We start from the raw sequence: 26,207 nt of genomic DNA on the forward strand, positions 1-26,207 counted from the left end.
TATGAATGCTGAGGCTGTTAAAATATTGGTGAACTCTGAAATAGCATTCCCAAATCAGAGCTCTGATTCTAGTGGATGAGGGTGGCAAAATAGAAACAGATTTTTGAAGAAAGTAGTTTTTTTGCTCTTTTGGGCATTCACCTACCTTTATGTGTCTGTCAAGAGAATTTCTGCCTCCTTGGATCCCCCAAATCTCTGACACAAAGGAGATCTAAGCTGACTGTTTTAACAGGACTTAGCATCAAATTATTTCCTGAAATATAGATGTGTTAATATTGAAACAAATGCTTTTGTTGGCAGGCTTCCCCCTGCTCAGACTTTAGAAGTCATGAGGTACTACCTCAGAATCAGGAGATTTTTAAATGATCTGCCTGCCTTCCCTACTCTCCGGGTAACTAGATACATGTGTACTGCACAGGATAGATTGGTTTTTTTTGTCTTTTGGTTTGGATTTTTTTGTTGTTGTTTTTTTTAAATCAGTCAGGGAAACAAGAAACTACAGCTGAGACTGGAATGTGGCACCTTATAAATAAGGCAGGAGACAAGATGCACTCTGATGGCTGAATACAGTAAGGTTATTCAGCTCTAAGCCTGCCTAATCACTGAAGTCAAATGTAATGAATTTACTCGTGTGATCAAGGCCCGAGGGAGGGAATTTTCCCCTTTTGCACACATGGCACAGTACGTGGGCCAGGAAATTCCTTGGCCAAGGTAGGGGGTGCTGCTCCAGTGCACATGTACAGGGGGTGAGAGAATACCACTCTGTGGGCACAACCATGGGCAGCAGTGCTGGAAACACACCAGGGAGGGGAAACCCCTGAGCTCTGGTACCTGCAGGGGACCTCAGGCAGGCAGTCCAGAGAAGTCCAGTGCCACGGCAGAACCTGGGCTAAGAGTAGCCATGGTCACTTGCTGTGGCCACCTGGAGTAGCTTGCACCACATTAGTGAGTTGCTGCTGCAATCAACAGATTTTGGCAGGCAGATAATGGAATTTAAGGCTGTAGCAACCTATTGCTAAGAAAAATAGTTGCTAAGAAAGGAAAATGAGACAATGAGTACCACATAGCCTCACATGTATCCAGAAAGGCACAGGAATATAAGCTGTTTCCAGGACTGCTGAAATGTCCAAATATACTCACATTTGATGCTTTAGACTAATTAGGAAATTAATAACCCAATGTAATTTTGGCTCAGATTCACTGAGGAAAATAAAAAGATGAAACATTATCTTATTAATGGAAAAGAATAGGTAAAATGGAGGTCAAAATGGTACTTGTAGCAAGCTTAAAAACAAGTCTAATAAAATACTTCTCTATAGATGTTAGTTTGGTGCAAAAGAAGCAAAAAGTGGGAGAAGGAAAATGACACACCTCAATTGGATCAGCACAAGGAACTGCTTTTTTCTTGTAGTAGATAAAGTACAAGGAGAGAATTTCCTTGGGGCTTTTTCAAGGCATTCAAATTTCCAGCATGCCCATACATTCCTCAAGTACTATTAAGCTCCCAGAAAACTTAAGGCTACCAATGTATCTTGCCCATTTCATACCTCAGAGACAGATCATGTCAACATACTTTTGTCATCCTGGAAGGGTCAACACATAAGCATGTCCCACAGAAGGCATCTGGGATGGCTGAAAGGGAAACAGCCCTTTCTAGATTAATTTGTGTTAGAAACTTTCACTACCATATGTTTCACCATCACAGCAAAGACAAAGACAAAAATGAGCCAAAGAGCCATGAAATATTACTGAAACAAACCTCCCACAGCCACATGACCAGAAAAACTATGTGCCCCATCTATTCTTACACAACAGTACCAGCTCAGCAAATACACCTGGGAAGACCAGTGGCAACAAAATATCAATTTTGTACTATTTTCTTCGTCTATGGTTCTTCTGTATGACAGTCCTAATGTAGCAGGGGACATCTCATGTAGACTGATTCCAGGCTACAGCACCATGAGTTGGGACTGAGCAATTCTACTGCTGCTGGGGGAAAGCAAGAGTGGAAACACCTTGGTTTTCAGTAAAAACACCTACAAACATCTTAAAAGGCTAAAACACAGACAAGCAAGACACCACATGAAAGGGTGAAAGAACCACTGGAGTCTGACACCTGTTTTGTAACAGGCAAAATTTGTCTTGAACCCCTGTTCAAGGCATAACTCAGCATAAGCATTGCATAAGTTTTGCATAACCAAAAACTCAGCCTCACACTTCACAGTATTGAGGGATGCCCAGAGAAGTGGTGGATGACCCATGCCTGGAAGTGTTCAAGGTCAGCTTAGATGGAGCTCTGAGCAGCCTGGTCTAGTGCAATGTGCCCCTGTCCACTGCCATTCTATGCTATAATGAGTAAAAAATGTATGACATCATCATGCCTTGAATAACACATAAAAGATACCTCTAGCATTGAAACATGAAATAATAAGAGTAACTGATGCTATTAAATTACAAAATTAAATTTATTTTATCAACATTATAAATACTTTCTTTCCCTCCATTTAACTCCAAAATGAGATAGTAAAACCAGTACAATGGAACAATTCAGAAGCTCCCCAGTCCTACTGAAAAAGCTTCCCTTTAATAACAAATTAAAATGGAAAATGACATTTTGTCAGTCCAGCAATCTCAGTAGCTGAGCATCCCTAGGGGCTTTGTCATTCAAATGGCACAATTTCAAGTGTGTTTGCATGTGTATGTGTGCACCTATATACATGCATACTGATATTTATAAATATGCATATATATAGTAATATACACATATTAACAGACACAGCCACTGAACAGATGCTTTAGTAAATGGAAATGTTTTACATGTAATTTAATTGGACTCCCAGCTGCATGCTGGAATTTGGGCCCTGCCCAGTGCAGGCACAGTTGTACTGTACTAATCTAGACTCCAAGTGATCCAAAGATTCAATACATATGAGTTACCTTTAACTGCTGCAGAGTTTGCCTGCTTCTGGTAATCCCACCACACATGAAAAGGATAAGGAATAGTCCTGGTCCCAAACTGCCCTCGGTGAACCAACTTTTGATATTCCTTGCCACGCACGAGCCGTTGTGGAAAACAACAGATGTGCTCTGTTACCTGCAGATAGCAAACCCCACCAGTACCTAGTGCCTCACGTGTGCAGTGCTTCAGGACACCTCAAACGTTAAAGGCACCACATCCAGCCTGGTCCTGCCCTCCCCCTCCAGTGCTAGGGGCTATTTTTATCAGACAGTAGCTGTCTCCTACTGAGCACACAGCACAGGCAGTTTTCCAGAGACACAACAGGCTCACTCTGATCATACCATCATAGTCCAGCTTTCAGTGAAAAAGGCAAGCCACGCTCTCTCGCATGCTCCAAGTTCCTCTGAGCAGTCCAAATGGCACAAAATTGCTCAGGAAATCTGCCTATCCTGCCAAGCTGCTTCAGAGCCAGCCACAGCTGCAGGCATCTCCTGGGTACCAGGGATGAACTGACAAGGGGAGGACAACTGGGGACAGAGGGACCAGAAGCAGCTCCCTTATCATAATCCACATCTGGCCTCTGGAGGCTACCTGTGATGAAAGTAAACTGCTTCATGGGCCTAAACGATCAGGGAGCTCTCACAGGCTCAGTGACCATACTCAGCTTGGCCTCAGCACAGGACAAAGCCAAGCTCCTGTGCTATTGAAACTTCCTCCATTTCTCAGATCAGTAAAGCAACTTGTTTTCATCAAATGTATAGAAATATTACAGTAATGTCTTTTCTCACAGCTGGGAAATGATGCAAAACCATGAAACCACAGTGTGAGGGTCTTTTCTTGTGGAAATATCACATACACCAAAACGATATTCTGAGTTTTTATTTTAACAGTTGCCAAATTCTGTTCTAATATATACACACACTTATTTTCTCCACAAGCCCCTGGATAATTATCAAGGGAAGTAATTTGGCTTTCATATTTTATTTTTTAAATGAGAAAGGTAAAGACAGAAAGTAAGACAAAATACATTTCATGGTGCCATTGATCTATAGATTACAAATATATATAGTTTCCTTCCAGAGGAAGAAATACTAAAGAAATATTTTGCCCATATCAAATTAACTTTTGAAAAGAGGAAAAAAATTAAAATATATTGTTCAGCTCCCCACTCCCTACCACAACAATCACTCGTGCTTAAAAAAAAAATTGCATTCATTTGATTTTCTCCACTTCTACCAAAGAAGAAAAACTTATCTGGATAATGACCTGAGTTATTTTCATGGTTTCCAAATGTATGTAACCCCAATGATCACCATCTATCAGAGAGCTACCCCTAGCAAGGGATGTGAAAACAAACACTGGTGGATCTTTTGACTTAAACAACAAAGCAAAATTCAAAAATGTATTGCAAGAGTTATGTCACAAGTCAGCCATGAGCATCTTCATGGGCATTGGTCTGACAAAGTAGAAGTGGAAGCTCTGCTATTTTGTCAACTGAGATATCTGTAGCAATTGGAAACCCAAAGATGAAACATTTTATTTATGCCTGTGTATTTGTTTGCTTTCTCTTCTTTTATGGTTATAAGACAGAGAACAGATGAGTACAGAAGACACAGCTGGCCTTTACAGCAGCTAAGCTTTACATTTCAAACCTATTGTGGGTAACAAGGCAAAGAGCTGCTGCTTGTCTTTCTCCAGGGACAGACTCCCCAAAACTTGGTTCCCCTGAAAAATCAGATAGTTTACAGGTTCAGTCAAAGAAGGTTTTCCCATTCCCAATGTGACCAGGCCAGTGCCCATTTGTTTGTTGGCAGCAGCAAGCCCAGGCTAGCTGCTGATGTTCCAGGTCTCCTTCCTCCCTCTGGATGAGCTGCAAAGGGGACTAGGTCTGTCACTGAGTCCATCAGAATTCCCTCAGTCTTGCACAAATCTCTCCCCAGTGGAAAACCCATCTTTTCAGAAGTAAAGAACAGCTATCAACTTCTAGGCAGGCCTGAAACCTAAGAAGAACTGGGTCAGCCATTACACACACAAAAGTGAGATGAGAAACCTTCCTGGTGACTTTCTGCTCTGCCATTCAGCATGGAAAATCCCACAGAGCTCCTCTCCATACAAATGCCTGTCTTGTGAGGATGCCATAACCGTATGCCCAGCAATGATAAGGTTGGGTTTTATCACTGCTGTAAATATGACTGTGCCGCAAACCCTGGGAAACAAGGCAATAAACAGCATCCTCTCCAAAAGCAAGGAAAGTCCATGGAGGCTGGGTATGGACAATACAGCTTCTGAGAGGATGGCAGGGGAGGGAATGTAGCTGGTAAAAACACTGGATATTTCTTAAGGGCATCCAGAGCTCCTCCAACATTTTGCTACTGCCTGACCATTTGTGAAGACAACACAGAGATAACAAGTAATATTTAACTGATGAGAAGTGAGGGGAACAGGAGAATAAAAACAATGCAGGAAACTGTAAGGATGGAGCAGAGCCTGGTTGGGTGGCTCAATGTACCAGTTAGTTTGGATTTTGTTCCCCTACACCCTCTTGACTCTTTCATTTTTTTCTTTTTTTTTTAATAAATTATACAGATGAACATGGGAGAAGTTCATGCTACTTGCTGGAAGCAATAAAGGTAAATTTTTGTGGCCTATGGATTCCACAGACCTTTGAGTGTCCCACCTCATCCATCATGGGCTAACTTATGGAACATAACCGTTCCGCAGCAAGACTCAGTAGCCCTTAGAAACTGGTGGCATGTCCTCAGGTATTTTCCTCAAGAATGAGACACGTGGGTTCCATCAGTTTCTTCCTCACACGATGCCCGAGTGCCTCAGGTGCAGTCTCAAGATTTCCAGGGATCCTCTCAGACATCAGACTGCTGTCTCTAGATCCTCGTGGGAAACCATTTGATAGTTTTGTCGACTCTCCAGGTAGGAGGCCAGATCTGGATCACCAGCTTGCTGAGCCCTGTCACGAGGGGTCTTACCCTGTAATAGGAAACATGAAGAGAAAGTCTTGTGCTAACACGTTTAGAACAACAGATGATTTCTAGGCACAAGATGATTAACAAATCAGAAGCCACTTGTCTGGATTTTATCTGTTTCAGAAAGCTTTTTGCAATGTACAATTCTGCCATCTGAACATGAGATGATAGAATCATAGATGACCTCTCTTCCCATTACAGGCTACCTCATAGAGCCCAAGAAGGCAGAAATTGGTTTTGATTGCCCAGCTGCAGCAAAGGTGCTCCTGATTGTGGAGTCCAGAGAACCAACTCGCTCTCAAGCTGCTGACCACAGGGTGCTTGTGCACAGAAACTCCAGAGAGGCAGCTTCTCGACCATGTTCCTAAGCAGATTGCTGTAATGACAGAATATTCCCTGGATTTCATTTTTCCCAGATTTCTTTCTCAGTCAAGCTTACACCAAGAGAGTGCTGTGGTTAGTGTCACTCCAGTGAGCATAGGGGCAAGCCAAGGCAAAAGAAAATAGCCATCCTCACAAAGCAAGCCAGCCACAATAATCAAGCCTCACAGATGCTGTGCAATCAGAAACCAAGGCTCCTGCAGGTGGTCCTTGCCCACAGGCCTCTCTTTTGACCACACAGGAGGAGAATACTGCTGTGCCATGGAGATGTCTCATTCACACCCAATGCACCAAATAGTTTGAGGCCATACTTTCACTATGGTGACAGTGACCCACATTGGGGACAGAAGTCTCTTGTGTTTGTTTAAATCAATACAGTTTTCTCTATAAAAATAGCTTGCTTAAAAGGAGCTGCCCTCGGCACACACACGGAAGCCTGAGTCATGCAAACAGCAGGGCCGGATGCTGCTGTCTCGCTCGGCTGCAGGGGTTTGTAAGTGGCTGATGGAGCTGCGTTACCTTGGAGTCTGTCTTTCTCAGAGAGGCTCCCGCATCCACCAGGAGCTGGCAGACGGCGCGGTGGCGCTGGCAGGCTGCCTTATGTAATGCTGTCTCACCCCTAGACCAAAGTACAGAAACCAGCAGTGAGACACATCACACCAATGTACATTTACGAAGCATGAGGAGCAGATAGACACAGAAGGATGCTGCATTTCTGCGAAGTTCCCTCTTGCTGGCAGAGGTAGATTGTGCACTCTCTCCCTTAGCATCTACATCCTTTGACTCAGTAGGAAAGCCTGCAATGCACAAATAGCAGACGAAGAACTTCTGAGGGATGGGAAAGAAACATTGACAGATTTTACGTATTCAGAGGACTGAATGTCACATTCCCATCCAACCACCAACTCTGTTAACTGCTGCAAAGGCAAGCTAGCCACCTTCTTATTTCACAGCAGGCAAAACAACAACAGGGTTTGTTTCTTCCTGCAATTTCTTTCCTCAACCTCATTCTTGGAATCATCCTAGAAAAATCCTACCCATCAAAGCTATGACTGGTGCACTTGCTGCCCCAATTCTGATACCCTGCTCTCTTGGATGTATGAGAGTAAGAGCTCTCATGTGTTTTCCACCACTGGACTGCTGAGCTACCGGGGAAGATTAAATACATGTTTTCCAGCAGAGAAGAATGTGTGGTGGGAGCACATTTGTTGCAAAGCTTTTCACTCAGACTGCAGCTAAGTCTGACAGGATTCTGAAACTGACTGAAACTAGCTTACTCTTTACTGAGAGTAAAGAAATCTATCTAGATTTGCCTAGGAAAAAGAGGAAAGTATGCTTTGAGTGGGTTGAAAAGGAGTCCTTAATATCAGTATCCAACAACTAGGGCCATTACATAACTTGTGAAAGAGCAAATTACAAGAAATACATGTAGCAGGACAAATCTTGCACCTACCTACACAGAGTACATAAAGGAATCTCAGCCCCCATCCATGACAGGGGATGTTGAGATACTAAGAGGCAACCTTGTCATCAATATGCCCTTGCTGCACCAGAACCAGTATCAGAATAGGATACCATCCTATTTCCCCCTGAGGACCAAAAGACAAATTCATACTGCCAGTAACAGCTTGAACCTTCCCTTTCCAAGAGTTAGAGGTAGAGGAACCTCTGTAAAGGGAAGCCCTCATAGCTGTGCTCACTGACACTTTATGTGGTTGTACTACATCCCTGGATGAAAAGAACCAGGCAGCCCATCCCATCCCTGTCACCTCTGGACTTTGCTCATGCACCTTGTGCAAAAGGTGTTCTCTATTAGCAGAGGAGGGCACTGTGGGATGAGAAATGGTAGGCTTGATCCCTATGAGAAAGACTGTTTTTATTTCATATGTATTACACGTATTTTCCAGGATTATTCATGCTTCCCTTGCATACTTTTGTGAAATTTTGATTATACAAGGTGTAAAAAAATTGAGACTTGGAAAGGAAAATAATTTGTTTGGGTTGGGTTTTTTTGTTTTGGTGGTTTTTTTTTTTTTTTTTTTTTTTTTTTTTTTTTTAATGAGAACAGAGCTGATTGACGTTTTTGCTACTTGATGGAAACCTTCAATTGCACAAGTCCTGGCCACTTGGGAGAGCTAAGGCAGAGCACCCTGGATGAATCAAGACGGGACTGAAAAAAAAGGTGTAGAGCAAGAAAAGTAATTTCCTGGCTTTTGGAATTTACTCTTCAGGTTGGTCCATTAGTAGCTGGAGGCCAGAAACATCAAAACACAAGGGAGGGCTTCTATTCCTCTAGAAAGATTAAGGAAGCATGGGAAGCAATAGGGAGAAAGTCCTCTGTGAATCCAATTAATGTTTGTTTTAGGCAAGAAAGCCACATATGAGGTGGTTGATGTGTGGTTTTTAGGGGGCCTTCTGTTTGTTTGTTTCTAAAGAGTTGTGCCTTTTTACAAGCTTTTTCCACTTGAAAACCAAGAGGAGTCTGCTCATTTAACACACATAACATGAAGGACAGAGTAGGTTGTACTTACGTTTCACTGTCTGTCATGTCCAGTAATTCAGATGGACCTGCAAAAGATAGTCAGGTATGTCATAAAGCATTTGCCTGCATGACTAAAAAATATGTCTACCAGGAGAAGATTCCCAGCAAAAATATATAAAAGAAGCCAAGTGAAAGCTCAACCTGTACAAATATATCAAACTTCAATGTAATATTTGCTTGTGTGAGCCCTTGCACTAATAAAATTCTGAAAGCACAGTTACTGCTGGAGTGTCAGCAACAGGGAGTAGCAGCCTCTAAATTATACTGGGAATGAATATTCATGGAGTTTATTTTCTCACTCTTCACCTTGCTCAATTAAGTGGCTCACATAAGTACAGTACACTGAAAATGCTGATATACTGGAAACCCTGATATATTGCAAGTTAAAATCCATTGTTGGTATTAGAGGGAAAATGTCATTAGGAATTTGAAATTAGCCAAATTCCATCCTGAATGACATCCCTGTGCTACTCCATTTAATAGCGTTATACAAAATGTAGATCAGGGTGGAATATTCCCAGCGGTCTTTATATTGATATGCAAATCCTGTACTCTACTAGTTAGCAATGATCAGGAAAGTAAGATTAAGAAAAACAGAGAAGATTTTTGTTAAGTGAGAAAAAATAATACATTTATGTTAATGTCCCTCTGTCCTTGATATTCACTTCAGGCAGATATTTATAGTGGCAAATTCCATTGCTGAATTACAGTGATATGGAAAGGCTGGAATCTGGATTATCATTTGAAAAAAATCAACTTTTCCTTTGCAGTCTGTCATAGTATTCTTCTCTCCTGCGCTCTGGAGTGTAGTGTTAGATGGTATAGAGCAGTTAGCAAGGGGAACAAGGAAACGTCACAAGACTTCTCCTTCCTGCACATGAGTATTTCTCTCCAGCACACTGTGACTTTGAAATTCAGGAGTCCTCAAGAGCTTACAGCAAATCTCACCTGAAACTGAGGAATTTCACACTACTTGCTTACAAAGGCTTACACACAACCTCTCTACACTCCCTTTACTGAGTCTGTGTCAAAACGGATCAGAGCAGCCTGTCTTTACCTCACTACTTTTACGAAGTACACATGGAACATCACTAGGGCTCCTGGAGCTGCAGGCAGCTCCTTCATTTCATCTTCTGTCGTCATGAGAAAGGGTGACGCTTAGTCCACAGTGCACAGGGCATTGTGTACCACTGCACACTTGTCATGACAGTTCTCCAAACTCAGTGGCCACCGTCAATTATTTAATGCAGCCTGACTCTACCACCATGCATCCTCATGTCCACACTTGGCAGTTGTGTGTTCACTCCTGCCTATCAAAAAGAAGAATCAGTCACTACCCCCGAGCTCCCAGAACCATGAGGAAGGATAAAGGGGGATAATCAGAGCCTCTTGTTCAGAGGAAAAAAAGATAATGCTGAGAAATTAAAAAGACAAGTAAAGAAGTACATATGAAGAAAAGGAGTCAATACATATGAAGAAAAGGAGTCCTTTACATTTCCTAGGAGAAAATTGTGTTCTCTCAAAATTAAAGGTAATTCCCCATAGCTTCCTGCAATGCCACATCCCTTTGATAAGTAAGCAAGAATAGAGAAGACACTGCCACCTATTATTTCTGCTCATGGTTGGAGCAAGGAAGGTTGTATTGCCAAGGTGGAGCAGGATGACAGGTTTAGCTTTATGGGACATAGATGTACTTGCCCAGGTAAGCAGAAGAAGCTGTTATAAGGTAAGTAAAGGTAGTAAAACAGAGAGTATTCAGAAGAATATTACCTGAGAGGGAGAAGAAAGCTGAAGCAGAGTGGGTCTGGAGAGAAGCCAAGGGTAAAGGACAACTGGTGTGAAGCAGGAAGAAATAGCAGGGCTAGGACAGAGGAGCTCAGTGCTGAGGAGCATGGGGGCAGACCTGAGTACAGACCTGAGGAGATGATAAGTACACCCCGCCTAAGTGTGAAGGGTGCTCTCCTGGATACTGTCCCAAATTAAGCATTTCATGGAAGAACCCTGACTCCATCTGAGTCATACATAAGGGCCAGATACTGTGGTTAATAATTAGCTGCACACCATGGTACCAGGATTCTTTAATTTCATTCTCTCCGGCCTGTCTCTGAAGCTGGAATGTCCCAACTCACAGCCTGAGCGGTGCCTTTTCCTTCTTTATTTTATTTTCACTTGTGCTTCTCTTAAACCATCTCACGCCCTCCTCTTAATTCCCTTTCCCCTCTTTTTTGGACCTCATTTTTATATCAGTCTCCCTGGCGCTGCCAACCGACCATTCCAAATCCCCCTCTGCCCGGGGACAAAAGCTGCACAGATGTGGGAAGGGCTGGCACTGGGAAAGCTAACGGCACTGTCATCCTGACCCAGCGGGGAGGCGGCTGTTTCACTCTGGGACAAGAGGCAGAGAAAGAAAAGGGGACCAAGGCACGGAGAGAAAGAGGACAAAATAACCCAATAGAAATCCGGAAGGGAAATGCATGAGTGAGATTTCTATCAAGGAAAACAGCAGGAGGGGAAATAAAAACAAAAGATAGAAATGTGTGGAGAGGTGGAGGGAGGAAAAAAAGAGAGAGAGAAAGGGAAAAAGAGACTGGGGGGCTGAAGAATGGCAGGATGGGGACAGGGGACAGGGTGGGGGGAGGATATTCACTTGAAAAGAGCTGAAAAGCATGACATACTGAGGGGAAGCCCAGCTGAGATCACTCTCTTTCCTCAACATCGCCCATAGGCTGTCTGTGTAGAATTATTAACTTTTTTTCTTCTCTCCATTTGCCCTCTTTCGCTCCACCAAAGCCCTTCTCCAGTTTCTCAGAAAGCAAAGCAGCCTGAGCTGGGTATGGGAGGAGAGAATGCAAGGATACTCAAAAGCAGCTGCTTGTTCACTGAGCTCACTACAATAAAAAAAAACCCCAACATTTTAAGTGACCATATTTCAGAGGCATTTCCAAAATATACAGCTCCACGCATTCTTGAAAGGCCTCTGAGCCCACAGCTTAGCCCTCTCCAATGGATGTGGTTACAGCTACCCACAGGAGACCCACAGATACTAACCCCTGCCAGTCCCATGAAGAAGGGTATTTACTCTAAGCAGTAATGTCAGACATTATCAACATTTCTGGATGTTTATCTGTCAAAACCCTCTTTGTTTATTAATCTGATTGAGGTTATTATCTGGGGAACAAAACTGGATGTGGATCCTTACCTTCAAAGTAGGAGTATTTTTAAAATAACATTCTGGAAATCCAGAACTATTTCAAGTCACTCCCCAACACCACACTTTTTTTTTTTTTTTTTTTTTTTTTTTTTACCTGATGGGAAAATTAACAGTGGTCTTTTCTACTAGTGTCTTTTAGCTCAGAATTTCCACTATAATATAGAGGCTAGACAGGTTATGGGAGCATTCCTTCCTACATGTCCATCAGCCACGTTGCCCAAACATTTGGTACGCTTGAAATTAAAACAAACTATGTTATACCTTGTGCCTTCCAGAAAAACTAAACTGTTTTCTGCTCAGGCCCCTCACAAATGACCACTACCCTAAAACATTCTGCAAACCTAGACATACTAACAAAGTGTCATGCAAACTCACTCTCATCCAGTGCTGCTTTCTGATGACTATTCAAACTTTGCCTCCAACACACATCTCTATCACAGCAAAATTTGCTTTTCCAAAGCCTTCCAAGGAACTTCTGAATCTGATCAGGATGCAAATCAGTGATGGCTCTTAGCTCTGGACTTTGCAATGCTAAGATTAATGAAAGTATCATCATTTTTTTTTAAATCAGGGGATGCTTTCTAGTGAAGCAAGGACAATGCGGTTTGAGGACACAGAAATATTAAGGATGGGATGCCCTATGTACTGTCTGTTGCAGCAGAAGTTCCCACCACAACCTCCTGAGGCAACTGTAAACATCTTTCCTCTCTTCTGTTTAAAATCAAGATACCATAGATGAACTTTACAATTCTTGCTTGTCTTTTGAATGTCTAGAGAAGACAAAGGCAAATGGGATTATTTGTATAAGGTTTATAAATTACAAATTTTTCACAGCTGCCAGATAAAGACTCCAATCCAAGTTTGATACCAAATACAGATGATTTAGAAGGCTCCTTTTCTAACAGATGTTCTTAAGCCTTCCTTAATTCTGCTTGTGTTAAGCAAGTAGACAGTTAACTCTTCTCTAATGTACATGCATTAGGATGCAATGCAGTTGCTGACTGCAGCACTAAAAAGCTGTGGTTGTGATACCCACTGAGTTTGGCCCTCAGTTTCTAGCTAAGCATTTCTTACCTCGGCTACAGACAAGTTTTTAAAGCTGACCCTCCTACTAAAAGCAAAAGACCCCTGATTTAGGTGGGCAATCTTGAACGAGTGATAGGTCTGTGTCTCTATGTATCTGCCCTTCCTGCACAGGGGATAGAACAAACTGTTTTACTGCAGCAGCAGCCAGCACAACTCTTCTTGCAGCAGCAAGCAGCTGTTGTCCTGACACCTACTACATTGGTGCTTCAGCTGCTATTCCAGGCTTGTGCTGGGCCACTGTGAATTATCTGGCAGCACTGCACAGCAGTCCCCCTGTGTGACTCATCCCTGCTATTTCTAATTTAAGATAGGTTATTTTCCTTCCCTTAACATCTGAAATCATTCTGATCATGATCACAGAATAACCTTGCATATAAATGTGCCCTGCATGTTTGCAGAAAGCTATCTCCACAAAGGACAGCTTTAGCACCACTACACTGTTTTTCTTCCTTTGTAATTCTAGTTCTATGGGTGCCACTCCTGCATTGCATTGGATTCATCCCACTGTTTTTCAGACTAGAAAGTTAAAGTTCCTGGAGCAGTGGGTTTTTTCTTCTTTTGTTGCTGTTGTTTTTTAGAGATATTCAGAAGATTTTTCACTGTGTGGTTAATAATAGATTTTCTGTGCTCTGTGCTTGAGGGTATTTTACAGTGGAGCTCCTATTATCATTCACTATCCTCAGCCATGTATTGAGAAGCAGACAAACTCCAGAGGAAGTGTAACTGGGCAGAGGTAATTGTCAGAGCAGAAGTAAGATGCATTTTTATGAAATTTTTATGGGTAGATATGGGAAGAATCAAGAAGCTCCACATAGGGAAGCCCTTAGATATTAGTAGCATTGGATCAGGTCATGTACAGTAATTAATGCTGAGCAGATGCCAAATGCAAGAGAATGCAAAGAAAAACAAGGGCATGATGATGATGATGATTCAGCAAGAGAGCTCATTTGTGGCTGAGAAGTGCCCAGAGTAGAAATAAGTTTCATTAATTGCTTGGTGGGAGAACAGAGGAGGCCTCTATTAGATTGTGCATTGTCCCATGCACTCCCTGATCCCCAAAAGAATGCATTTGGAGAAGCCCAGAGGACATATGTCTGGAAAGATGCAAGAGCTTCCTGCCATCCTTGGGGATAAAGAAGGGAGAGAGGAACTGAGCTGACATTTGCTCAACCTTCTGATTTGCCTTTGTCTAACAGTCCGTAATCCCTCACGTTTCTCTATTTACTTAAAAAATTCCCATGGATTCCCTGCTTACATTCTTATCAGTTTAAATTATCTCACTTTAAATATTCACTAAAAGAACAGTAACTGGGTCGGACTGTGGCTAAGTTAAAGTATATGTGTCAAATAAAAATCCTAGAGAGGCATCAATGACAGTGAGTTGGCATGGGCCATGTGCAGTGTGAAGAGATCAGGGCCAGTAAGAAAACAAAGCAAAATTATGCCTGTCTACAGAATTCAGTGGCATATGTGTGCACTGTGACTAATGCAACAATCCAGAGCAGGTAAATAGGAGGTAGAGCTGGCACTGGTAAGGTTTGCTATAACTGGTAAGAAAATCAGTCATTATTTGGATATACAGCCAACTGCACTGACCTATCCATGTGTAGGTATCTATACATAAAGGAGTAAAAGAACAATTCAGGCCCTCTCAGTCAGATTTTTGGAACACGGTTCAGTTGTCCACACACAGATATTTTGTGCTGTTTGATATACCTATGGGCAAGCCTTGGGATGCACTTGGAATGACAGAGATGCTTGCTTGGGCTTTGGCTGTCAGTGCAGGTCAGGCCTCCTCTGGGCCTTGTGTTTTATCTTGTAGACCCAAGCAAATGTCCTGGATATCCAAGGGCAAATGACATTAGACATTTATGTTTATCTAAATGAATAAAGTGCACAGGTAACTGCTGCCTGAATTACTTTCTGGGCTCCAGTGACTACCTTGACTAAGATGCCCTTTGAGTTAGCCATGCTAGAAGCCTGCTGCTATTAAGGATGCCCTCTTCACTTCCATCTGCCACCAAAAGTGCCTCTGTCATACCAGAGCAAATGAATTAAGTCACAGATTGCTGCTGACAGTGCAGAAACTTGGACATATAGAATACCTGACACCTATATGTTAATACCTAACTTAGGGGTCAAGATTGAAGAGATGCATTGCTGCTTCTTCCTTTCTTAGGAGTTGTGCTTTTTTCTTCTCTCTGTACAATTTGTGCAACATCTTGGAGCAATAGCTAACACTTATTCTAATTACCAGAATTATTAATTATTAATTATTCTAATTCTCTCTGTTCACACTAACACCTCTGCTGAAATAATGTAGCTGATTTTGACATTCAGAAGCCAAAATAGCCATTGATATTTTGAAATGGGGTCAGAGAAGAGTTAAACTAGAAAACTTTTCCTATAGTGAAGGAGGCTGATAACTGTGACTTCAGCTCTATGTGCAGGGCAGTGACTATTTTACTGTGCCACTCTCCAGCAGTGAGGGAACAAGGTTACAGTGGTTTAACAGTGAGAAGCTCCTAAATGTGACTGCCTCAGACACAAAAAAAATTCTGCATAGCCTGCCATCTCTGCTACTGACAAAGATGAGTGAAAAGGAAAAAAAGGGCAATAGAATGATCACAGTCCATAAATACAAAAAGGAGATCATAAGTTTTTGCTGTTGGGTGGTCTTGAATCTAACAGACATAATATTCTAAGGCTGGAATGGAAGCTAGATGAATTTGTCTAGAAGTAAGGAAGCAGATTCCTGACCAGTGTGTTACTAAATGGTGAAATAATAACAATGGTTGTATGGGCTCTTTGTCACTGTAAATGTTTTAATAGAGATTAGATGCTTTCTACAACATATGCTCTAATTGAAAAACAGTTCAGAGGATCCCTGTGCCAGAGGTTTTAACTAAAGCTTCACACTGCTTCTTCACAGCGCCCCAGCTGCTGCAAATGTGAAAACACCATCCTCTTCAAAAGCCATTCTACTTCATCTTTTCACACTTTATCTGGAGCCATCACTCTCATTTCTACCCCATTCCCAGCCTCCTGCTCACACATGCTGCAGGTGGACATTTCACTGAGGGACACCACAGGTGAGTGAGGCAACTTCCAGCAGCCCAGTGTGGTTTTGCCTGACTGACACTTGGCTGAGGTACAGCTCTCTGTGGATTTGTCCGCCGGGACTCACCATGCTCCAGGATGTATTTCACAATCTCGCCGTTCCCAGTCTTGGCAGCGTGGTGCAACAAGGAGCAGTGATCAGGTCCTTGGATTAACAAATTGGCTCCTTTTTTACAACATTCTATGAACTGGAAAACAAAAAAAAAAAAAAACAAAAAAAAAAAAAAACAAAAACAAAAAAAACCCAAAACAAACAAAAAAAACAAAAACAAAAAAAAAAAAGAGAGAGAAAAAAAACATACAGAAGGATAAGATGGGAGGAGCAGAAAAACAAATATGTCAATAAATTCTCTTCTGGTTTTCACTGCAAGTCAGTACCAAATAAAATATTAATTTAAAGCCATCTTTTAGGCCCTGATATGAAACATCTGAAACCAGAAGTATTGACAATTACATGGGTTAAGGAGAACAGTCTGTATTTCCTAAACAATGAGACATTGCTACTCTGCTGCTGATGATTTATTGCTTGCTAGGAATTCTTGCAAACCACATCTGGCAACACTGTTGGGATATTTTAAAATATATGTACTTGATAGAAAATTCTGGCTTTTTTTGCTGAAGACTCAAATTTTTCCTCAGCATAGGAGTCAAAGATTTTCTGACTAAATCAGAAAAGTCCAACTCAAAATTCCACAAGGAGGCAAGGTGACTGTCATGGACCTCCTTTCTCACAGTGCCCCCTGTTCAGGGCTGGCCGAGGAGGAAGCACTATGTGTGGTAAGAATGAGAGGGGAACAGCAACCAGGCAGGTCTCAGAAATACTGCAAGCTTTGGGGGAGAAAGGGTGGGATTTGCAGTGCAGATCACTGCAGAAAAACGAGAGAATTGCTACAGTGAGGACTCATGATGCGGTGCATCTGAAGAAGGGCAAGGAGTTTGCCCATCAAAGCCAGCTCAGGAAAAATGTTTTCAAGAAGTGCAAAGGAGACAATATTTTTATGACTGCTTGAAGGACTGCTCCCTAGATGGTGCAGCCACAAGAGCTGAAGCAGTGGTATAGAAGGGAGGCAAAATACCTGCAGGCAAAAAGTTGGCCTAACAGCACTGTCATTTTTACAAATGGCTCCAAGCTGGCTTCTCACAGATAAAATTGCAATCATTAATCACAGTCCTCATCCAAATTCGAGAGCATGTTTTCAGATCCTGACTTGGCTACTGAGGCAGGCAGCCTGAATAACTGTCTGATGTAGGACTTCACTCATTGGCACAAAAAAATTTGCATGAGTAGTTTTGCCTCCCAAACTTACTCCCAAGGCACTACATGTTTTGAGACATCCATCAGGTGATGAAACAAACCAGCTGAGGTTTGTTCTACCTGGTCTGGTGGTTACCTAGGTAGACTTTGACAGAGCTAGCACTTGGGGGCTTGGCCACCAAGCTCACTGGTATAAAATATCCTTTCCTGTGTAAGGCTGTGTCAGAACTACCCTGCTATTCAACACTGCCAGTATAGTAATTTCCCTGTTAGTAACTGGCACATTGCTCTGTGCAGTGGGCTCTGAATCCTGGGCAAAAAGGCTCTGGCTAACACCAGATCCTATTCATGCAAATTTCATGCCTCACCTGAATGATGTGTTCCCCTAGTATTCAGGGTTTCCTGGAAAGGCTGTAAAATGGCACTTGCCAGAAGTCTCCCCAGCAGCCTATTTATGATTTGAGCAGAGGTGTAATAAAATGTACCGTACATCTGACTGGCAAAAAACTGTAAGTGGACACTCAGTGCTCTGTACCTACCTTCAGTAGATCACCAGATATGACTGCTTGTAAAAGTGCTGCAAAAGACAAAAAGAAAACTGATGTCAGGCAGAAAGCATTATGCATACAGCTTCACAGCTGAGGACACAGCTCAGAACATGTGCAAGTTAAGACTGACATCCCTTAGTCACCTTGCATTCTCATATACTACCAAAACCAGTGTAAATCCTGTGCTGACACATATTGGAGAGGCAGAATATAACCCATGGTGATGAAAGCTGTATGGACATCAAGCCATCATTTCCAATACTCTCCTGGAACTGCAGGCTTCTGTCTGAATTTTTCACTTGGGACACTTCTGAGACCTTTCAACAGTGTCCACAAGGTGGACAAGGTCAAGTCTCCAACACCTGAACCATCACTGAAAATATCAGTGTTATCTGCACAGAGAACCTGAAACTGTCTACAGACCTGTCAGACTTTGTCATATTGATGGTGGAGTGGTAAGTCAGTCCCCAGTACACAGAGAATCCCAAATTGTAGATGACTGAGTGACAAGAGAGAAATTTCTTAACAATTACTTGTATTACAAATACATTTTGAGATGCCAGAGGGGGGCAAGTCCCCTGAGTTTGGCAGGCAGGGTCAAAGACAGAGCAAGAGCCAGTCCTCACCTCATCAGCCTTTGTATTTTAAACAGACATAGAAGCAAAAAGAGACAAAGTGGACAAGGACTCACAGCAAGCCAGGACAGCTGCAAACAGCTGGGAGTTTCTCACTACCCACTACTGTCTGCCCTGAGCCTGTTAAAAAACAGAAGGAAGCAAAAGCCTGGGACCCTCTATTGCCCAGAGAAGCTGTTACAAACTTATCACTATGTGGCTATCTCCTTCTTTTCTACTCCTTCTCCCTGTCATGATATATATTGTAAAAAACAACGATGAATAATCTTTCTGAGAAAGCATTTACATGGTTTGCATCTTAGAAAGCACTAAACATGTGCCTCAACTCACACTTTTTCAAGAGTGTCTAAGCCCATTTCTATCTTTGTGTCTAGGCAGGGCAATCAAATTAGGCATTTGCTCAAGTGTCATCCATTATAAAGATGCCAAAAGTTCATGTAAGCAGGAGCAAGGGGGGAAAAAGAACCACAGCATAGCCCTGCCTCTGAAAAATAACACACAGGAAAATGCAGAGTGGGAATTCCATGATGAGCTTGCTACGCTTTCAGAAATGACAAAGCATCCAAGCTAAACACTGCAGAAGAGGAAGGATGTTCAGAGGCAACTCAACACATGTCCTTTTCTTTGAAAACACCTGGAGTTATTATGTGGCTTTCTGGTCTCAGTAATGCCTTGTGCCCTGGCCACACCACATGGGAAAAGTAAAACCCCAGTCCAGGTAAGCTCTGCCTTGAGGAAGCAGTAGCAGCAATTCTTGCAACTTTTGATTTAGGGCGATTTTTCAGTGACCATGAGTTAAATCAAATCCTAAAAATACCCCTGCATCTGTAAGAGTGAGGACACGCAGATTTTAGGAATGGAAGGCAAACATCAGCAGGTAAGAGCTAGAAAATTCTTCAGTTTTTATTTTCAGTGGTTGACATCCTTCCTTTTTTCCCAATATTTCTAACAATTGCTCAGACCATATTAGTAGCAGAGCAGAATTTGACTCATGTAATTTGCTTTATCTATTTCCCCTTTTTTTTGGGTCAATCTGGTCTCACTGACAGCTTTATTCTTTAGGCTACTGCAGTCTGAACTTGCAGTAGCCTAAAGAATAAATATTTTGCACTCCTCGCATGTGAAAATTAAATGAACTGGTGACATGAGTTTTTCATTGCCTTCAACATCCAATTTTTTAAGACATAGCTTCCCTGAAGTCACTTTCCTAAAAGGCAGTGGTACATTTTCTTATGCAAGCCATGCTGAAGATTACACTTCAAAAAAAACCAGGAGAGAGAACTATGATTCTATGAAAAGCCTGACAAGATGTGAAAAATCTTCTACACTGAATATCCATAATCAGAATTGGTCTGGTGATAAGGCTATTAGGATAAAACAGCTCTAAAACAAATTCAACATAATTAGACCAATCTTCTCATCTCTTTCCTAAGCCTCAAATCCAGCAAAGCATTTAGGCAAGTACTTAGCTTTGAGCTAATTACATTCTTTTCACGCCAAGTCTACCTGCACTTTTAAAATTAAGTGCTTTGCTACAGTAGAACCTACTGGATAAACAAATACATTACAGATCAACAAAACCAGCTGGCATAACAAGAGATTAGACACCAGTAAAATAATTCAGAGCTGTACACCCCGACACAGGAAGATTAGAAGCTGTTGAGCTAGAAATGGAGAAAGGTTCTTTAGAATCAGGAGCATGTTTACATAAATATATGAATATTGCTTAGCACACTAACCCCATAGACCCAAATGGGGCTGCTGGGCATACTGAGGAGGAGGGTGAAGATGACAAAAATCACCTGGTTCTTAAAGAGGTGGTGAAACAAGCAAGCAGATGGCATTGACAAGAGAGAGCAGACTGAGAAGTTGGAGAAAAATGCTGTTAACGTGCAGTGCCAGGCTAGCTTAACATTAGAAGGATTAAAGTGAGAATTGTTTTATTTCTTCTAAGCAACACTGGTGTAATACATAAAATTAACTATGCCACTGTTTTATCATATAGAATATACCTTCAGGTCTTAAAGATGTGTCAAAAATCACTTGAATTAATTAATATTTTAATCATGCCATTGTTTTCTCTGTTTCTCCCAAGAAAAGCATTTCTCATTACTAATAAAAGTGTTTTATTACCTTTTATATTTATTTATTAAGTAGCTTTATTGCTGATGTGACAGCTTGGCAAAACTGCCAACTGGAGTGCTCTGTTTATGTATTGAGGAAGCACTCGGGCCTCGATCCTCAGGCTGCCTCCTCAGCAAAGCTCTAACTACCCAACTTAGAAAAGAATCTTCATTTAAAAAAACCCAACAAAAAAAAAAAAAAAAACAAAAAAAAACCCCACAACAACAAACAAACAAAACAAAAAAAAAGCCAAACAGAAAAAAAAAAAAAACCCACACAAAATCTAAACATAACCCCACCATACCCAGGCCTGCCAGCAAAACCAAAAAATGACTAGCAAAACAAACACCAAAAACCACCCTCTCCAAAACCCCCTCACACACACACACACCTCTCCACCTCTCTTATAAATTATTATTGAGCAGATACAGGTGTATAATGCACCAACAGGAAAAAAAAAAATAGCCACGTTGAAAAGGCTGCTAATTGAATTGTGGTAATGCTGCAATCTAATACAGATTGAGACACAGGATAAACAACTACTAGTAGTCTCTCATGCTGAAAACAATACTTTTCCTAGAGCATATATCACTCATCTAATTTCTATGTTATTGTCTATTGCTTCCATTGGAAACAGCTATTTTTATTTCATATTCTAAAATCTATATTAATGTCACTGAGTTACAAAAAATATTTTTGTTTCCCAGACAAAATTAACTTCTGAAATAACAATTGCTCTCTGGCTCTGCATGTGAAGCCAGCACCATTAAAACAGTGCTGCAAAGTCAGTCATTAAACACTGGGCATCAGAGAAAGGAGGAGTGAAGTATTCATACTCCATAACTTCAGAGGCTGCAAGATGCCTGAGAGGTCTCACAGTGTTGCTTGGATGGTCAGAAGAGAAAATAACTCTCCATAGAAAATAACCTCATTTGCCCTGCAACAGTTCATGTTGTGCTCCATAGACTAAAGAAGCCCTAGATAAAATTTCCTCCAACCTGCAGCACCTAAATTAAGAGTCAAACTAAGACAGAGAAGGCATCCTTCAGAATGGCATGACTCCAGGAGACATGTCTGATCACCTCCAGGAATGACAACCAAAAAAGGGCAAAATGAGAGGTCCTCTTTTAAGGTTTTCCAAGGTGTGATACTCCTAGTTCCAGGCAATGCTCACGGTCTTGGAAATTCCAGTTTTTCATATACTGTACAGGCACAGAATGAGAATGTCTCATAAATGTAAGGGCTAAGGCCACAACTGCAGCACGTCAGAATACAGCAGAAGAGAGGCAGAAGTCATCACCATCTCATTGCTCACTTCAAAAGCTATGAAAATTCTCAGAAGCATCACAAGCAACAACTACCCCTTCCTGTGTGCCCTGCAGAAAATTTTCCTCCGAATCCCAAAGCTTAATACCAAGGACAGACGCAGGGTTATTATCACACCAGAAACTTTGCTGCTAAAACACCTTCTGAAGGAACATGAAGACAAAAGTTCTTACAAAGCCTTGTAAGTAATGCCTCAGGATCACAAGGTTCTTTGCTTAAAGTAGGTTGACATGGAAGATATTAAGTTATTTGAATAATCATTAGTGAGACAGTAAAAGGAGATGGTCTGCACTGAAAAGAATCTCAAAGAACAGGGTGGTTCTAGAGCCTGCCACTGTCAGCAGTTCAGGGATGACATGTCTTTTCACTTGAGTAAAAGATTCATAAACCAGAAGTAGCCTCCAGATTTTATTAGTCAGATTGCACACCTGATCTGACTCTTTCAATGCCATATTTGAATCCACTACTTCTGTGCCAACTAAGCCACAAGGAATGCAGATAAAAATGTATAGCAACTTTCAAGTTTTCAACACTTACAAGCAATTCTTTAGAGAAGATCTAAAAATTTTGAATGAAGGGAGCAGAATTATTTAAAACTGTGTTATAAAGTATAAGCACCACACCAAGGAGTTGTCATATTCATGATTAAAATGCAGACAATTATAGACCTATGAATGAAATACAGTGTGACAGCAGAATATTTGCAATAATGCATCCTATAATGAGTTAAAAAATACCAGAGTATCAATGCATGTAATCAGAGTATGACAATATTTAAGCACATGGGAAATTATGGCAGAATTCAGCTACCATAACTCAAGACCTGGTTGGAGGAGGGTGCTTTGACCAAAGTGGTTTGGTGGGTGGCATCCCTGCCCATGGCAGGGGATTTGAAACTAGGTGCTCTTTAAGGTTTCTTCCAATCCAAACCATTCTATGATTCTCTGATCTCAAGCAGAATTAGGGCTCATAAAACCCTTAGCTCTTTCAAAAGACACAGTAAGACAGTTGATAATCTGAAGTGATCAGCTCCTTGCAGAAACTTCATTTAACAGACAACGCCTGCATCTGTCCAGCCCTTTCTAAGACACATCTAATGCACTGATTCAGCATTTGGAATTGATATGCCATCAGCATCAGTGCTGAATGCTTCTTACTGGTTGGAGGCAGCTAATAAAAAATATAAGAGCTTTGGTGTGGAGTGCCCAGAATTTGAGTGTCAATGTTCACCACCATCTCCTGCTAGAGTGCTCAAGGGAACTCTTAAGGAATATCTCATAAAATACTGCTTCGTTCAAACCTTGTAGAGCTGAAAATGGAGAAGAAACTATAGGAGAAGGTGACATCATCAGATTTTTGAGTTATTAAACTTAACTTGGACTATCATTAGCTTCCAGAACATTTCCAACCCTTTATTGCTGTTTTAGTCTCTGTGTAATTCATAGAGTCAGAAATTTAAAGTAATTACTGCTTTACATATTGAGATGTTAAAAGTGGACCCTGATTAGAGGAGTACTTTTACACAGTTGGAGTCTTCCGAGCTGTTAAAGATCAGCATTACAGAAAAGATAACAAAAGAAGCCCTCGGGGTTTATTTTTCACCAGTTTTACAGAAATCAATAACTTCTATTTCAATCACTCCAAAAGCTATGCCCTCAGAAGACTGGAGCCCATTCAGAAATACACTATTTCTCACAATTTGTTCATAAAAGGTTTATGACAAACTGACATTAATATAACTTACCCAGAAATGTACACAACTGATTTTTTTCTACTCTAGTCATGATCTTCAGCCTTGACCTCCAGATGAAAGGAGTGAGGAGTACCACAGAAAATTGCTTTGTGGATTACTTCCCTTCTGAGAAGACTGTGAGAAACAGGCATGTGACGTACAGAGCAGTGAATTCACTTGGTGTTTCTGAAGGGCCTGACAGTCCCATAGAACCATTTTAGGGATCCATGAAGAGAAGTTGCAAATCTCTGCACTTGAGCTTTCACAAAAACTACCTCTTTCCAACATTTTATCTGCTTTTAAAGTTACAGAAAGAAACATAAACCACCTATAAAATACACATGCCAAACTGTCTACATAACTGAGAAATTCAATTACAAAACTAATAACGCTTTGTTGGAATGACTGTGAGCTCACAGGTCTTTGATCTACAGACAATCTCAAGTCTCACCAAATCTGATGGTGATTAAATATTTCCTTTGAAGATAAGCTGAGTGAAAGGAGCAATTAAATTTTTCTTCATGTATTTTATGCACCTGCAAGTAGTGGAAGTGACAACTGAAAACCATGAAAAAATTAGACAGAAATTAAACCTTGCAGGTTAAGGGGTCTTCTAGATGCTGGCCAAAAAAAAAAAAAAAATCCAGAAATAAATGCTAAAACCACTTATTCTATAGTCACTGAAAATATATTCACTATATTCACCTAGACATATTCACTGATATATATTCACCACATATCACTTATTCTATAGTCACTGAATTCACTGAATATAGTGAATATATTCACGGAAATATTCAGTATATTCTATTCACAGGGGATGGAAAAAGGCTCCTGAACTTGCTAGATGAGCCCAAAGACTGCAGAAGAAGCACGATGGAAATAGGACAGCAAAAAATAGATGCAGTTTAGAGGTTTCCTGCCTAAATCATAATATCCCTTGTGCTGAATAAAGCAAAGAGTCATTGATTTTTAATTTCTTTCCAACATCTATCTGTTTGCTACCACTGTCTTAAAGAAACAGGGGTTAAACAAGGGTTCCCCACAGGTTTTCAAATTCACAAAAGTCCTGGCCTTCTTATGGAACCTGAAGGCAATGCCACCAGTCCAGGCAGGTCACAAGAGCTCTGCTGTGAGGCACTCTTTTCCATGAAAGACAACAAAATAAAGAGCCTGAGAGCTCAAAATACTCCCAAGAGACCAAGAAAACTAATAGTGCAGCAACCTGCTGCAACCAAGAGCTCAGCAGCGCATCAGCTGAGCAGCAGCCAGGCACACACACCTGTTCAGCAAGAGGGATATTAGGAAGGCCTTCACACACTATCTTCAGCTACTTTGTCTGGACAGGAAAATGTGCAGAAGGACACATCTTCTTGTGGTCTGAGAGAGACACTTCTGAAGTCTGCTGGCTCTCTGAATAAGTCATGCCTCAATAACATCTATTTCTAGGATTGGACAAAAAGGTAGAAAACCCTTCTAAATATTTGAGGGCTGTTCTTTAGTTACAAAAGCACCACATCCCATGCAGATTTAGAGAATTGACATCGTTTTGACTACACCTGTTTGCCTAACTTGTGAATAAGAAAAAAATTTAACATGTAAAAAAATGAATCATTACTCAGGTAGCTATAAATATGCATTGTGAACATTTACTTTTTAAGAATTTAAAAACTCAAACAACTGCACCAAAACACTGATAAGAGAGAAGGAGCTTGGGGGGGAAGGCGAAAATAGCCACACATGCTTGCTGAAGGGAAAGAAAAGCTAAATTCTCACTCACACAGAAGTCCCTTCATACAACTCTGGAAGGATAAAGAGGCTTTCAAGCAGATGTAAATTACACTTAAGCTGCCTTTAAAGCCCCATTTTCACTCAGACTAGTTTAAAGCTACTTTGATGCCAATTAGAGTCCAACCTGAATTGTTTCTGTGGCACTAGTCAGAGCTGAGAGTGCAGTTGATAGGAGTGAAAATATTCATACTCTAATGTTGAACTTTTGCTGCAAGACCATTTAACTCAGATTTATAAGAGAAAAATATGGTAAAAAAAAAGAATTCTTCCTTTGTAACTACTTCATAACCCTAAAGAAGAGTCACAGATAAACTAAGCACCATCTGGCTCACATCATCACTTTTTTGCCTTCCTTTTCCCTTCCACCATTTTAATTTTTAAACCAAGGCAACAATTTATGTCATTCTCAGGAGTGATGCAGTGGAAGAAAATGTCTGTGATGAAGTGAGAACGCAAGGCAGGGAAGACTTTGGCTGACTAATGCAGTAATTTTATCAATAGAGTGGCACTACCTTG

At 41.2% G+C, this 26,207-nt stretch overlaps 1 protein-coding gene across 3 annotated transcripts in view; it reads right to left on the reverse strand.

Moving 5' to 3' along the window:
• Nucleotides 1-3,823: 3,823 nt before the first annotated feature.
• Nucleotides 3,824-26,207, reverse strand: part of DGKI (diacylglycerol kinase iota) — a 203,494-nt gene continuing 181,110 nt past the window's right edge. For 2 of the 3 annotated variants that reach the window (XM_053978149.1, XM_053978148.1), the window contains 5 exons: nt 18,075-18,112; nt 16,348-16,468; nt 8,853-8,889; nt 6,841-6,940; nt 3,824-5,944 (listed from right to left, as the gene is read on the reverse strand). In XM_053978149.1, the coding sequence (XP_053834124.1) occupies nt 5,828-5,944; nt 6,841-6,940; nt 8,853-8,889; nt 16,348-16,468; nt 18,075-18,112 (413 nt within the window). In that variant the 3' untranslated portion in view covers nt 3,824-5,827. Of the gene's footprint in view, nt 5,945-6,840; nt 6,941-6,980; nt 7,119-8,852; nt 8,890-16,347; nt 16,469-18,074; nt 18,113-26,207 lie in introns of those variants that run through there. The other variant, XM_053978150.1, reaches the window with a different exon arrangement.

Source organism: Vidua macroura, chromosome 5, assembly GCF_024509145.1.
Source record: "Vidua macroura isolate BioBank_ID:100142 chromosome 5, ASM2450914v1, whole genome shotgun sequence".
In the NCBI taxonomy this organism is placed as follows: Eukaryota; Metazoa; Chordata; class Aves; order Passeriformes; family Viduidae; genus Vidua; species Vidua macroura.